This window comes from Diadema setosum, chromosome 20 (assembly GCF_964275005.1).
Source record: "Diadema setosum chromosome 20, eeDiaSeto1, whole genome shotgun sequence".
NCBI lineage: Eukaryota > Metazoa > Echinodermata > Echinoidea > Diadematoida > Diadematidae > Diadema > Diadema setosum.
This window is the reverse complement of record NC_092704.1, coordinates 8,397,688-8,414,998: the sequence shown is the minus strand read 5'-3', so window position 1 is coordinate 8,414,998 and position 17,311 is coordinate 8,397,688. Positions and strand designations below refer to the sequence as shown.

The following is a 17,311-nucleotide window of genomic DNA, read 5'->3' as shown; positions in this document are numbered from 1 at the left end:
AGCCAAAAAGGCACTCCAGCATGTACTGTAAAACCAAAAATGTTCTAGAGCATTTACATTTTCGCGAATGTCGCAAATGCCAAGATTCGCTAAATTAAACTGCTATCGAAAGTTTGTGTCTACACTACATGCATTGAATGCCAGTGGCACTTCACAAAAATTTCATGCCGCCATAAGGACGTTGGTACCAATTCACAAAAATTTCATGCCATGAAAATACATTGTATCTTGCTTTACAGTATGCCACTTTACTATTCAAAGTCCAGTAAGGGCCGAGTTTTTAAAGGATTTTAAAGCACAGAATGGTAACTGCATCTTGACCAATAGGTGGTAGCCATCTCTGTGGCATTACCACCAAGCCCAAAGCCAGCTAGCTAATCATGTTCAGCCTCAACTATAATTGGCTTCTGAGTGTTTATGCTGCATGCATGCAGTGTGCACTCAAACCGTGTCCCTGAATGTTATTATTTACACCATACCTCTCACTGTTTCATAATCAGGTCATATTTATTCTACCTGCCACAATCACAACACTGCACAACGATTACACTGTAATATTTAAGACATAGGTTTTCTGTAAAAATCTTCTTTTCTTAACAACAACAACAACAAAAAAGATCAATAAGTAAGAAATTTTATCTACTTATGGAGATGCTCATGTGTTTTTTTTTTCCTCCCAAATGATATGAGTGAGTAGCCCCAAGACACTCATCTGCCATTTGTGCTCATAAAATATTTCACTATTTGTATATACTTTCATAATTCCATGAAATGCTTTCACCTCAAAATCCTAGAGAATTCTGGCACAAAGACTAAAGTACTGAGAGGCATCCTATTGTCATACAGGGAGTTGGGTCAGTCTCATATCTGTGTGAAAAATTCAGTGCTGTTAATGTCATGGAGTGTAATTCAGATGGGATGTGTGTGTCTGCTGGACATGAATAATGTCTCAATAGAGGCAGAGAGAAATTCTCCTGGAATTTTGTAGACATTGTTGTTGTTTTTGTTGTTGTTGTTTTTTCAATGATCACAACTCACTATCAAGTTTTTTTTTTTTTTGTCTTACCAAACAAGGGTGAGAAAAAGAGTCTGATTTCATATGAGTTGTGTATGAATGTTTTCAGATCTTAGAAAGATAGCATTTTGCATGTTTTGTGTAATTTCCATACGTAGAGCTTGAAGCTTACTGTCTTGTCTCGTTTGAAAGCGATTTTCTCCTTAGAATGTGATGCCTGCTACATATGTAAATAGATATTTTGAGGCCATCAATTGAAGAATTATTGTAATCAGGTTTTTCAACCAGTTCTAATCATCCATTCTTAATCAAAATATATGTACATGTGATTACGTTTGGAATCTCTGCACATACATACTGGGAGGACATTCTAAAAAAGGGATAATATCCTGCTTTAAAAACAAAACAAAACAAACAAAACAAAACCCAAAACTATCATTGTACTTGCACTGAATTTATCCCAGAGTGTTTACGTGACGTAAGTATAGCGAGCACGCATAAATAATGGATGATTTTTATATAACTCATGAGATTGATATCGTATTCCTCAGCCGAGTATTAAGCGTGCAGAGTGGCTGACAAATACTGCTCCTGGATTACGTTACTGGTGTGTATGGGGGGGGGGGGGAGGATGATGGGCTCTGAGATTGTTGGAAAAGAGGTTAATGTATATATATGCCATTTTGCGTCAAGCCAGAATTGATAGCTATGATGTGTTATGGCTGTGATGTGATTGTCTACTGAGAGAAGGTGTGGGTGCCGCATTTCGGAATGTTCGAATGTGATCTAGCCGTCATAATTCTTCACTCGGATGGATTTCACACTCTCGTGACTAATATAGTTAGGGTAACTGCATTGGTCTGGCATTATGCAAAACTTGTCATTTGTATTCATCCTCCAATTTATTCTCTCTCACTCTCTCTCTCTCCCCATTTCTCACACATCCAGATAATTTATTTGGTTCCTGTATTAATTCAGAGTCTGTCACTCTGCCATACTACGATGTAAGCGCTAACGGGTTCCGCGATCTCAAGATCGTGATTAAGCTGCTGCTCAACCGCGGCTACCAGTGGAAAGATGAAGCAGCCCAGGTGAGTTCTCCCTCCAGCCCACTCCCTTGGTGATGCCCCCAAATCTAATTTGCATAGATAACCTCCTCTCATCACCACACTTATGTAGAAGTCAATGAGAGCAACGGTGAAGGAAGACTTGAAAAACTCAAGAATTGATGGAAGCAACAAAAAAAAAAAATCATCTTGATGGTTTCACAAGGCTTGATTGTTGTACTGAGTGCGGCTGACATATAATTGGAATCATGTCATTATTTTTGTTGGATTGTTAGAAATGGTTATTGGTAGTAAAATTATTGCTTCACAGTTGTTGCCGGTCTCACTAGCAATCTTGTGTGTCGTGTAAGGTAGATTATCTTTTAGTGATGATGAATTGCGTAATCTGGTTGGCCAATCAACCATACAATATTTCCTGTATTTTTGTGAATTAGGTCATTGCTCCCATTGTAGTTGGTGTTCAGTATTGTTTATATTGTTCATTTGCATGCATTGCAGCTGGGTGCACTTGAACTGTTCAAATTTTCTACTCCCTAGCACCACTATACTACAGCAGTCAGTTATAGTGTAAATGAAAGAAATGTATAACAAAAAAAAAAAACCAACAACCCAAGCATAAGTGGTGGGTGACCAGAGTTTTTGAAACGTGAAATTAGGAATCTATGTTTTCATTAAAAAATTTAACAATGCAATTACACTGAAAAGATAAGATTGTCACCCCCTGCTTGTTCTTACGAAAATAAATATCTACATGACATATGTGACCGTGCACCTCAAAACGAACATGAAGTCGCACACACTGATTTTGCGTGAGGACTGAAAATAAAGTGAAATGGGTCAACCTAGCCGAACTTGACTTTTCCATGTTTTCTGAAAGAGCGGGTCTTCTTTTACATTATGCTAAAATTTGGTATCATAAAACGGGTAGAAAAGTGTGTTTTTTAGCAGTTTATCTCGAACATTTTTGGTAGAATAGTGTGATTAGGTGTGTCTCTAGAATCCCTTTTTCATTTCTGAAAAACCTTGTCCACACTCTTCACTTTCAACTCTAATAACTTTTGAAAGGATAGTGCTACTGCTTTGAAAGTTGGCATTAAGTATGGACAGAATGTGTTAATGAGGCATGCCTAATTTCAGTTTAATCTGATAATCCCTTCATTGTTGTTACTCTGGTGGTTTACTTCCTGTTTTTTGTCCCATTCGTCGCACAGCCAGCACGGTTTGGTTAAGATTAAGCGCTTGAATAGACACTGTACTTCAGAGCCTCTTTTCTCAGTTCACACTTTTCCTGAGTTTGTGCTTTCTTTCCAATATTTAGATAGGTTAGGAGAGTCCATTTGATTTGAGTTATACATCATTTTAAAGCTTTAAAGTCTGCTCTTTCAGAATATGGTCTTAACTAAAAATTCATGTCTGGCGACTTTTTGTTTGTTTTGAGGTGCAGGGTCACATATGGTCTGGTGCCTTATGGAATATGGCCACAAACTAGATATTTCCAGTATTTGGTGAACAAGCAGGGGTAACTAATAATAGCACCTGATGTTACTTGTATGTGATGCAGTATTTTCGTCATGTTGTGTTTCATGTTGCAAGCTTATTTTCTTTTCTTTTTTCTTTATTTCTTGAAGCAACAGCTTTATTAGAACATATTCAAAGCAGTATTACACTGTGCGTCATTTACAAGCACAAAAACAACAACAAACAAGCAGTAGATTGCCATGGATCAGTGATGAAAATTAGCGAGAGAAGAGCTAGATTTAAAGTCTACTCTTTAGGACCATTTTGTGAAAGTGGATGTTTGTTTTCTAATTCTGTGCACAAGACGTATGCATATTTGTGGTAAAAATCCATTTTTACCAGCATTAAATTTGTCTTACCCTTTGTCACCGCATTCATTGCGTTCGGCACATCTATGGTATAATCCCTAATCTTCGTGTGGGAAGAACTACAGGCCAGTTTCCTTTTTGTCAATAGAAAAGAGACAAACAAGAGGGTTATTCCAAAAATAACCAAAACAACTTGGAATCAAACCATATTAAACTCAAAATAAGATTTCCTAAGGGGGGTAAGGTTCACACGCAAACACACCCCCACACACAGTTGAAAGAGTTCACCAAGTGCTCTCCTGGAATGAATGGAAACAGAATGCGGTTTTCACCATCTCATCTGTGGAATGTGCTACAAACATGGTACAGTGTGCATGGAATATTGTAACGCTTCTGTTTAGTAAAATAGAAGCTCACTGCTTAATGCATGTGTAGGGAGAAATTTCATTTCCGCAAAGAGTGTTCAAGGTTTACTGGTCACAAAACCGGATGTCATTGCTCAAAGTGATTTCTGTAGGCCTCCTCTACCCTTTGCTAGAACTGAACATTAGCTATATATTATCTATGTATTCTTTGACGTTGATATTACTTTGAATCTGCACACATTTTTTTTTTTTTTTTGGTGTGTGTGTGTGTGTGTCTGAGATACTTGCCACCTTCCCGTTGTGAATAATAGCATAGGCTATGTGCCAGGTTTCCCCAGGTGACGCGTTAATGCTTTGGTGGATTGAGTTCTAATCATATTTGTAATCAGACTATACTACATTGTGTATGTCATGGCATGATGTAAAGGAAAATACCAGTGCAATTTTGCGTGCTCGCCATTAAAATATGCTTTCCAGGAAACGGTGTCTTTCCTTTGGCTTTTAATGCTAGAATATGATTAGCGCTCAAGGTGTTTGCCCTGCAATTAAATCCGTGCTCATATTGAGTGTATGCATCAAATCTTGATGACTTTTCACTCCCAACGCAATCCATAATGGGCACTTGTGTAGTGCTGCAGGAAAGAAGAGACCTGAATTATGGTGATTGTAAATATGAGAAATTGGGTTGCTGCCCTATTTAAAAATGCAGTGTGGACATGGGTAATGCCAGGAGTATTGAAATTGGCGAGAGGAGGAAAAAAAAAATGTGTTGTAATATCCACTGGATGTACCCTTATCACCATTATAAGATGGGGAATGTAGGCAGATTGCATGTAGTTTTAGGTTCCAATGACTTTAATCAGGATATTATTTGTGGGGTAACTTTGCTGTAGAAATTGCAATTTGTTCTCATTGAATTTTGACAACTCCAAATTTTGCTCGGTGTCATACATTGTATATATTGGAGACAAATTTGATGGAAATGATTTAGTTCATTAAGATCTGTGCAAAATCAGAAAAGGACTTTACAAAAGAATTGCCAGTTTGAGAGAGGAACAGAAACTTAAATCTTCTAGTATATGTTTCCAATTCAAGAATCAGTTGGAGATTTACATAATGTAAATTGTAGCAATTTAATGCTTTTGAATATTCCATAGCCAAAACAGATATAAATGAACAACAAAGGACGCAAATAAATTGTGGAATACTTTATCTTTATGATGCATAAAAAATGTGAAGTAAAAAAGGAAATAATGTGTTAAAAAGATACAGTATTGAACAAGAGAAATATGGTCTTAGACATGATGGATAAAATGTGAAGTCTAGATACCCAATTAGGGAGGAGCGGAGACAGAGAAAGGACACATTTAAAGGTCCAGTTTACCTTTGGGAGCAGTGATTTCAAAAATGTTCAAGATATCACATTTGATGCATATGTGTAGGTCTGTTGTATCACAAAACATCCTACCATATAGAATTTTTGCAATAAAGCCCAAAATATGAGGAGATGTCAGCATATTTCTCAATAAACCATAACTGTATACGGTTTCGCTTGAAAGCATTCTTATTATAACTATAGTTTACATTTTGTGTATTTAACAATACTTGACATCGATTATACGGATTCAAATTTTTACAGTGGTTGTTTCTATCCCTAACTCACATTTTAGAACTATTTTAAAGCACTAATGTTGGGTTTTTGTTTCATCTGCAAATGGTAAATTATACCTTTAACCCCCTTCCCATCCCACCCCCAAATCCAGTTTTCAGCTATCAAAGTGTAATATGATTGAATGTTGTGATGCAATATGATAACCACTTGCCATAAAATGGAGCCTCATTGTCTCGAGATGTCGTGGGATGATTATTTTATGTGAAGAAGAAAAACGGAAGTGGGAAGGAAACAGCTTCTACCTCGAGACCTCAGTCTCCAAGTCTCTGAAATGCATGGTGAGGGAAACTATATCTGAACCACCGAGAAAGGGCCTTGCTGTATTTACAGAGTTTCATCTGAGCAATGAAAGCATGTACTCCCTCCTCCCCCGCTTCATAGGCACCAAGTCACGGCCGAGTGTTAAAATGCAAAGGTTAACATATTTATGTGCACAGAATAGTTCCTGAAAGTGTGCACTGTGACTCCCCCATTTAGCATCTTATTACTGTCTGCAAAACTATACTTTGTATTTAAACCTATTGTTTGAATTTAATTGAATTGATTTCTTGTATTTCACAACAAAATGCAATATATATCACTGAACCAACTGGACTGTTTCTATCTCATATTAGGAATTTCTTTTAAAAATTTGTCTTCTGATTTTGTGCATAGATATCATGAACTAAATCAGTTCCTATAATCTTCCACCAAAATGATATATCATGTTAGATTCTATGGTGATTTTGCTACAACACGCATTTTCCATAGACCCCTGCCCGAGTATACTCAGGACTCATCCTCAACGGGTTAAATATTCTTCTTGTTATTTAATGTCAACACTTCATGGCCCATTATTTTTTTTTTTTTTTTCAAAATGGAATCTTTTTTTTTGGTAATTGCAATTTCAAACTTCACCATTGTGAAGCTAAACACCCCAGTCATGGTAACAGAACTTTCATACTTGCAAACTGTTATAATAGTATTGATTATGACCATTTAAAAAATGAAATCATTGCATAAGACAATCATATTAGATAAGACTGAATCAAACAAGTTTAGATGAAATCAATCAGTTTTGAGGTGTATGAAGTGCATGTAAATTAGCAGCAAGCCACATATTTTTGAATGATTCTGAAATCTCAATTCTAATATCAGTTATCGAAAGTAAAACTATTTGTCTGCAAGATATAATTACATTCTAGACTGGTTTCTGTATGTAATTCATTTTAATAATATGGTTGAACAGTGGTGCGTGTTAATCATAGATAGGTGATCATAGAAAAAGCTGCAGAGCCATAATTCACCAAGCTACTATGTTTCCTGGAATGAGCATAAATTACTAGAATGGATGGATAAAGCATTCCTGAATACACGTATAAACCAGGCATAATGTGGGTGACACGGTACTACAAACAAATGTTTTGCGATGATTGCTTTTCGCTCAGTGTTCACGTTGGACGTACAATTTGCATGTGCGGATTGATATCTCCAATTGCAGAAGCCGATGACCTGATACGCGCCGTAGAGAGACAAATCCGCGCAAGACAGTCATTCATCTTCAATTAACCGCAGTATACAGCTTTCTATCATTGTCTCTCTCTCTCTCGTTCTGTCTATCTTTCTCCCTCTCTCTCTCTTCATCTGTATCCTTCTATTTCTCTACCTCCTCTCTCTACCTCCCGCCATCTCTCTCTCCCTTGGATTGCCTTTTAACAATGGGTTAAAGCTTGTGAGGTTCAGTATAATGCACTCTGCCTTGGTTTGGGGAGAAATAATGCATTGAGCTGGGGGAATCGACACATGTTTGCTCACTGCGCGCAAAGCAAAGATCCATCCACATAGCAGTGCCTTGAATGACGTACCCGAGGTGATTAGGAATGGATGAACTCAACGATGTCAGAAGGTCTATTTTTATCGGGGAGGCAACTTTAAGACAGACTGCGGTGGGAAGGAGCGGTGATACGTAGGAGGGAGTCGAGATCTGGCTCAATAGTGAATGCTAGTGAAAGGGAGGGATGAAGGTGGAGAGAGAAAGAGAAAAGGTAGGCGACATATGGAGACTTTTTTTTGACAAAGGAGGACAAGGAAAAATTAAGAGTAATGACTAGAGGAGACAGAAAAAGAATAAGAGAAGGAGAGAGAGAGACAGAGATGAAGGGAAGAAAGATATAACATTATTATGAAAAAAATGAATAAAAAAATGAAATAATGAAAAAAAAAATCAATCAAAATGGAGACAAAGATAAATGAAAAAGGGATGGAAATGGTAGACCAAACATGCAGAAAAAGAAAGAGTGGATACCGAGAGACAAAGGAGAGATGGAGAGAGAAAGAAGGATGGAGGGGAGAGAGAGAGAGAGAAGAACAAGAGAGATAGAAAGTCTATTTTGATATTTAAATGAAGATAGACAGAAAGATGATGATGAAGGACCAAACATTAGAGAAAAGAGAGTGGATACTGAGAGATGAGAGGAATATGTTATATAATATATATTTATATATTTATGTATTTTATGTACATATACATACATATTTATATATTTATATATTTCATATATGTACATATACATATATTTATATTTCATATAATGTACATATACATATGTATATATATATATATAGAGAGAGAGAGAGAGAGAGAGAGAGAGAGAGAGAGAGGGAGGGAGATGGAGAAATGGAGAAAAAGAGTGTGAGAGAGAGGAGAGAGAAGAGGAAGGAGAGAGGAAATTGGGAGGAGATTGGAGACAAAAGAAATTAGAAGTAGTGACGTGGGCACCTGCGTATGTGTGCTTTTGGCATCCCTCTTTCAGAGAAAGACGACCTAACCATCATTGCCTTACAGCTGTGCCCATTCGCTCAATTCAGAAAAAAAAAAAAGGAAGAAGAGGAAAAAAAAACAGCAACTAACTTCCCGTTATAGAGAGTGAGGGGAAAGGGAGAGAGGAGAGAGAGAGAGAAAAAAAAAAAGCAGCACAAAATTGTTCGAGCGCACGGGCACGAGCGAGTGCAACTGTTGTTCAGTGGCCGGTTGCTAGCGAAACGATGACGTGAACATGTCATAAAGCAATCTGCGTTATTTCCACTGTAATAGATGCGTTTCTGTGGGGGTGTTCCTACTGCATCTCCTTAAAGTAAGGATATATATATATATGTGTGATGTAATTATCTCTCATCACCAGGCAACCCATGTGCCATTTAATCAGAAGTCCCCACTTTTATATTGCTGCGAGTTGAGACAAGGATGAGATTATCTGCAAAGTCACTTTATAAATATTCATTATTTTCTGTAATAAGGAATATTTTCCCATGTTTCTTCATTTTGTTTTGCTTTGTTTGTTTGTTTGTTTGGGCTTTTTTTTGGGTAGAAGCACTATATATATATCTCTGTTCTATTTTGAATGTCATGCTTGTTCCTAAAAGATAAAACTGTAATCTTAAGTTTGCTATGTCGCACTATACATCTACATTATACATTCTGCCCCCACCACAAAGTGTTGCCTGAGGCATTTTACTGTGTGTTTTGGGGTTGTCCATCCAGCCTTCAATCTGTAATTGATTTTGTGGGTGGTGTAACTTAACCATTTGAGGTACTGTAAAACCGGGACGCTCACATGCATATTAATTTCACAAATTTTGTGAGAGCCAAGATTCATGAAATTAAAATGCATGTGAAAGTTCTTCTACACTTTTTGCATTGAATGCCAGTGGCACCTGCAAAAATTTCATGCCACAAAAGACTCGCGGCTCATTCACGAAATTTGATGTGTCGAAAATATCTTGCTTTACAGTATTGTAAAACATGATATATTTGCGGCATGAATTTTTTGTGATTTTTTGGAGCCGACAGCCTTTTTTGCGGCATGAAATTTTCGCGAACTGCCACTGGCATTCAATGCATATAGTGTATAAAAGAACGTTCGCGTGCATTTTAATTTAGCGAAAAATTCACGAAATTAAAATGCACGTGAACATTGTTTTACAGTATTCATCCAAATGAAACTTGGCATATAGATGTGTATATTAGTGGACAAAGTTGTGCCTATACATGTAGATTACCTTTGGGTTGGGTGCATGCACTCAGGGTCAAATTCTTAAGTTTCACCATTTTGAAAAAAAAAACTTAAGTGTATTCATGTATACCTGATAAAGGTTCTCTAGGGAAAGTTTTTGGTCATGGGGTCATAGGTCAGAGGTGTTATTACCTCCGCCAAGGGAGGAGGTTATGTTTTCGTTACTGTTTGTTTGTTTGTTTGTTCGTTCGTTAGTTAGTTAGTTACTTTAGTTAGTTAGTTTGTTTGTTTGTGTGCAAAATAACTCAAAAAGTAGTTAACGGATTGGGATAAAACTTGCAGGAAAGGTTGAGAATGTAACAAGTAACAAGTAACAAACGATTAACTTTTGGTAGTGATCTGAAAATTTTGGGGGAATTTATGAAGGATTTTTGATATTTTGGCAGGTAGGGTCAATGAACTTGGGAGTTCAGACTGCGCGTATTTGAGGTTTGCATGCGCGCACTAAATTGCGTGCTCTAGTTTCTGCTAGGGTGAGGCGTGCCGTGCAGCTGAGGGTTTATGACGTAACAAAGGCTTCTATATTGGGAAATCGGGTGACTTTCAGCACACAATGCATGCTATAAGTACATGTATATATGGGTGGAAATCACTGATATCTCTCATGGAAGAACAAGATTGGTGGTGGAAAATGAGCTGCATGCTTGGCAGAGGTCTGCGCTCTCAGAGTGCTTCTCTAGTTAAAGTGCTAAAATTATGCTACATAATGCTGAAATTACACCACTTTCTCCATATCTTGGAAATAACTCAGTTGATGTACACAATTAGACTTGATATATCGTTACCACACAATTTTTCTGTTGGAAAAGATTTTGGCCTTGGGGGTCATCAAACACGAAATGTTAAATTTCACAATTTTTTCCATATTTTTTAAAACATTGTCATGGAAATTGGTGTATGCATATTAGTTGATGGTGATTAATATTTAGAGAAAGTTATGGGACACTGGTCGATGGTTGAAGGTCAAAAGTCAAAGTTTTAATGAAACTTGGTTCAAGGCATTATGTGTAAAACCACTCATTGCATTTTGGGATTGTGCCATCAAGCTTTTCAACATATCATTTCAATTTCTCTCCAGTTATGCAAAACTCATCTCACATTGATTGATTAATTGGAATTTATTTCCACTTTGTGTTTGCAAAGACAAAGAAATGAACATAACTGAATTACACTGATTATAACAATGATGTAATGGCATTTACAGTGTAGTTTAATAGATTACATATTAAAAGGAAGTAATAGTCAAAATATGGTCAATGGTAATACAAATTAGAAATTCAAACATTGTCAAAATGTACTGTACAGGCCTCCTGGGAGAGTAATGCCATATAGTGGAGGCAGGTATACAAGTCGCCATAGCAATGTTTCTAGTTAATAAAAAATGTAAAAATATTATAGTCTTCATAGTGTATATTCATGTATACACACATGTACGTGTATATATATGTGTGTGTGTGTGTGCAAATCTGTATTCATTTGTATTTTAGCAGTCGGCTTTGTTTTTCTTTTCGTCAAACCAACCAGTGGACTTTGTGATTGAAAGTATCATATGCGGTGTAGCCCAAAATGCCAAGGTTTGACCTGATCGATGTTTTTGTGAGCAGTGCCTCGTCCAGATTTGCACCACTGTGCCAGGCTGCACCTGCCTGTGGTCGTGTGGTGGTTCAGCTGCAGGGGTTGCTGACGCGTGTTCTAAAGTCGCTTATCGCAGAGGATGATCCATGGCAATGAAATGTGTGTGTGGGGGGGGGGGGGAGACAAAAATAATATATGCAACTCTGTGGGAAGGGATTTTGGTCGATGATTCACTGGAAATCAGTGCTTTGCTCGTGCAGTTCTTGCAGGGTTTTGATCTGGAGCTTGGCTCGGTTATAAATCAATTCCTCAAGACACTGTTTTCTGACTTTGTTTCTGCATAAGCTATAAAAACAGGAGGTGTTGGTGAGACAGGATGATTCTTTATACTGATTAAAAAAGAAACGAAAAACATAACAAAACTAAGAAACCTCAAAATGAACGAGATACAACACTTTACAACACTTGATTCATCAAGGTTTCTTTTTTGCATTTTTGCATACTAAATATCTGTCTGCAGAATTCAATAAAGTCCTTAAAGGCAATACAGTACTGTAGATGTTTGGGGATGGGGGAGGGGTGGGGAGTTCAATTAAAGCATTACAGAATAATTAACAACAAGCACATAAAACAATTACAAGTACTAAATGCACTTACAGAGGACAAATTAAGACACAAATTACAAAACAAAAACAGTCTACAAAACGGGACATTATGTAGCACTAAGCCAGATAGGACTACACATCTATACAATAATTTGAAATAAGCTGTAACTTATATTTTCTTCTGAATGATGCAAGAGATGGACTTTGTTTTAAATCAATGTTTAAACTGTTCCACAATTTTGGACCTAAAAATCTTATACTACTTCTTGATATCTTATATCGGTAAAATGGAACGTACATATTGCACGAATTTCGGGTTTCATAAAAATTTATAGATCTATTAAATGCAAAGTAAGAGCTGAAAATTTGAGGTAAATAACCTTTAGAGTGTTTATGCATAAAACTGGCTACTTGAATCAAATAAACATCATTTACTTTGAGCATATTCAACTTCTTAAAAAGAAAATCAGTAGATGTTAAAAAAGCTGAATTCGTTATAACACGGATTGCACGCTTTTGCAAAATATATACTCTATTCAATAAATACATTGCACATTTCCCCCATGCACAAATGCAATATGAAATATGTGGTAATATCATAGTATTATATAAATTCACTAAAATGCGCAGTGGTAAAAAACTTTTCATCCTATTTAAAACACCAATAACTTTAGATATTTTACAAGATATATCATTGATGTGATATTTCCAACTCAAATGTTCATCAACTATGACACCTAAAAATTTAACATTCTGAGCCTCTGTTATTCTATTTTCATACAACATTATTTTCAATGAACTAGTATCTATTTTGACATTGTTTGGTCTGAATACCATATAAACAGTTTTTTCATAATTTATTGTAAGTTTATTGACTACAAACCAATCACACACCTTCTTTAGTTCAGTATTCAACAATGCTGTCATATCATGTATATTTTTGCCAGATAAAAATAAATTGGTGTCATCTGCAAACATAATTGGGTTTAAAATATCACTCACAAAACACAGATCATTTACATATATCAGAAAAAGCAATGGTCCTAATACAGAACCTTGAGGAACACCAACATTTATAAAATTATATTTCGAGTAATGATTATCAATAAATACATATTGTTGTCTGTCTGTTAAATAACTTTCAAACCACTGTAAAACATTTCCCCTAATTCCATAATGATACATCTTCTTTAAAAGAATCGAAATATTAATAGAATCAAAAGCCTTTGATAAATCTAAAAACAAACCCAGAATTATTTTCTTTTCTTCAAATGCTGTAGATACATTATTAACAAACTCTAAAAGTGCCATATCTGTACTAAAACCTTCTCTAAAACCAAATTGTTTATTATACAAAATATTGTTTTTATCTAAAAAAGCTGTCAATCTCTTATGAACAAGTTTTTCAAATATTTTAGAAAAAACTGACAAAATTGAAATAGGTCTATAATTTGAACATGAATATTTATCTCCCTTTTTATATACGGGTATCACTTTTGCTAATTTTAAATCTGTGGGATATATACCTTGTTCAACTGAAGTATTAAAAATATGTGACAAGGGAAAAGAGATAAGATGGGCACATCGTTTTAAAACAGAAGAATCAACGCCATCATGGCCAGGAGATTTGTTTGCACTTAAACTCATAATAACAGATACAATATCTCCTTCACTAATTGGTGTAAAAAACATAGATTGAGAAAAATTATCTTTCATATAGTGTGAGAAATCTTTATCTAAAGAAGAATGCGGCAGATTATTCATTAACTTAGTTCCAACACTACTGAAATAATCATTAAATGTATCAGCAATACTTTTCTTATCATCAATTGCTACACCATTATGCTCAATGTAATCACAACTATCTTTCTTACAATTCTTATTCAACAAATTATTGATTACTCTCCATGTACCTTTTAAATCACTCTTCACTTTGTCAAAGACATTTTGATAATAGGCACGTTTAGCTGCACGGATCATATTGTTAACAGTATTTCTATATTGCTTGTAAATGTGTTTACGATATTGAGTGGGATTTTTCAAATATTTTTTATACAATATATACTTTTTATGACACATCTTTTTCAGTTCTTTAGTAAACCAAGTTTGACAATTATTATTTTTCTTAATATTTACTTTTTTAACAACAAAACATTCATTATACGTATCTAAAAGTGTGCGCATAAAATATTCATATTTCTCATCAACCGTAGGAACTTCCACAAGATTATTCCATTTAACAGACTGTAACAAACCAAGAAATTTCACTATATTTACCTCATTAATAACTCTTCTGTATATATGCTTATCATCATCGTTATATACTCGACTACCATTATACACAATAAAAGGAGATAAGTGATCACTGACATCTGAAATGAGAATACCAGCTGTGACAACATTTTCTGAGCGGTTGATTAAAACATTATCAAGTAAGCTAGCTGACGAGTGTGTTATTCTTGTTGGCTTGAATATCATAGGAGAAAAAGAAGATGAAATGAATAAATCTAAAAATTGATGTGTCACATTGTTATCAACCAATAGATCAACATTAAAATCACCTACTATAATACATTGTTTCCTTTCTTGAGATATTTTGTGGAGTACAGGTTGTAGCATATCAATAAAAGACTGAATTGATTGATTAGGGGGTCTATAAACAGTAGCTACAATAAGATTATTTTGAGAGTTGGCTATTTCAATAAACACAGACTCAATACATTCATTAAAAACATCAAAATCAAAACGTTGTTTAAATCTATATTTACTATGTACAAAAAGGCCAACACCTCCACCTCTCCTATTTGACCTCCCCTTTCCAACAAAACTCATAATTATCTAATAGTTTCTCATTTAAAAGAAACATTGGTGGGTTATCTATGCATAGTGACTGTGTCAAGATGAAATATGGTCAGTTTCCCTTAAGATATAATTATGCACATCAGTGTGTGCATCTTGCTACTCTATCTGTACTGGAACAAGGTATACATTTTCTATTAATCTGTACATTGCACTTGTATTTGAGCATTGGTGCATTAAGTACTTAGATGTGTTGAGCATCAGTAGACCACATTTTGTTATCATTTTCATAAAAAAAAAAACTGATTACAACCAGAATTATTCAGGTCCGTACACTGTAGCTTGACTGAAATTTCAGTTTTCTTGCCTCAGTAAAGCACATTTCGATGATAAGTTTTGATATCAATAGGCAATATATTTCTGTGTAGCATATTAAAGGATGAATCTGTCAATGTTGGGTTGGACATCATATCATACTTGGAGTAATGTCTATAATTTCAGCGTATATATTTGAATATGGGGAGAGAAAAAAAAAATGAAAATGATTTAAGCCCTCCCTTTTTAATGCCACTGTTTACCATTGGGAGCAGTGATACTAAAAATGTTCAAGTTATTACATATGAGGCATACACAGTGTTTGTGTAGGTCACTTGTATCACAAAACATCCTACCATATAAAAATTTTGCAATGAAGCCTAAATTATAGGGAGATATCACTATTTTTCTCAACAAACCATAACTGTAGATGGTTTATTCTAGAAACAGTTTCAATAAAGTTCACATGTTTAACAGTACTTACCATTGATTATACTGATTAATATTTTTACATTCATTCGATTGTTTCTATCCCTAGCTCACATTGTAGAACTATTTTAGAACACTAAAGCTAGGTTTTTTTGTTTCATCTGCAAATGGTAAATAGTGCCTTTTTAAAAGAATGTCTTATTTTTTAAAGAGTTTTCCTCCTTGACCATATCTGACCACTGTCTTCTCTAGAGACTATTGACCACTGTCTTCTCGAGAGACTGCTGGCCACTCCCGGCCACGCTTACCGCAATTGCCTCTAAATCGTGCACAATTTTGCACTGAGTAAAGCAAAATGAATTGTAATGGCCAAAGCGTTTTTGCGCATACACGATTCGGTCATCGGTCCGCTCTCTGGGGAGAAGCCTCCATGAGGAGGTCATCGCCTAGTTGCCACGGCAACATGATACCTTGCATCTCGTGCAGAATAGGGCCACTGCCAGATGGTTGAAGAAGAAGAAGAAAAGTATGATGTGAGTGATATGAATGAGGGAAAGGTGGGGCCAGGAAGGGAAGTGATAGAGTGAAGGAGATGAAGGAAGAGAGAGAGAGAGAGGGGGAGATTTTTTTTTTTTTTTTTTTTTTTGACGCTTTTTATAGCCTTTATTCAGACCAATCAACATTGTTACATTGTAGTGACACAAAATATATATTACACTGTTTGACGGACAACAAAAAGGTTTGTGCAAAATATAGATTGAACATTAATAAATTGTACACACTTGACATGATTCAGTCACCAGTCTGAATAAAGATTTTATCTAAAACAAATACACTGTACAAGAAACATGAGAGGTGATGGAATTACAATATCTTTAAAATGTAATCTATTCACCAGTTATAAACATCATGAGAACTAATATCTCTCTGGGTCATAGGCAAGTGGAGATTCATAACCAGATAATTAAGCTTTAATAATGACGATCAGAGAAAAGGAACCAGTATATGGAGCGGGCAAAGCAAAACACAGGATATTCCATTCATTTTAAATAGATTGACTGAGATAAATACAAAAGATATGTCTTAAACGGGATGCAATAATTAAACCCGGTATTTCATGAAGTATAATTTTCCCATTTCGCGTAATGTAATGTCAATTTATCCTTTAAAGTTGCTTTTTCATATTCAGACTGTTTTGAGGTGGCAAGAGATGGTTTTGAGATGGAAGGAGAGAAAAAAAGAAGATAAAAGGATGATGAGAATGTTAAAAAAAAAAGAAAGGAAGGGAAAGTTATAAAGTAAAAAGAGAAATAGAAAGAGAAAATGAAAGTAACAAAGAAAAAATGGAATATAAACTGTGGGAGAGAGCTATTTGTAAGAGTAGAGGATAATATGAATATATGATTATATATTTATGTGTATATAGTTATGTGTATATTGATATAATCATATTTATGTTCAGAGAGAGAGAGGGAGAAAGAGAGAGAGTATTTTGCTCCATCTATGCCATTTATGTCATTCTGAAAGTGATTTGTTTGTATATTGTGTTTCATCACTTTTGGAGAAAAAGAAAACTTTTCTCTTTACAGCA

The 17,311-nt window shown here is 35.3% G+C and overlaps 1 protein-coding gene across 1 annotated transcript in view; it reads left to right on the top strand.

The window, feature by feature from the left end:
• LOC140243859 (uncharacterized) overlaps positions 1-17,311 on the top strand; it is a 342,981-nt gene that overhangs the window by 44,405 nt on the left and 281,265 nt on the right. Inside the window, exon 3 of the mRNA XM_072323532.1 lies at positions 1,964-2,106. Within this exon, the coding sequence (XP_072179633.1) occupies positions 1,964-2,106 (143 nt within the window). The remainder of the gene's footprint in view (positions 1-1,963; positions 2,107-17,311) is intronic.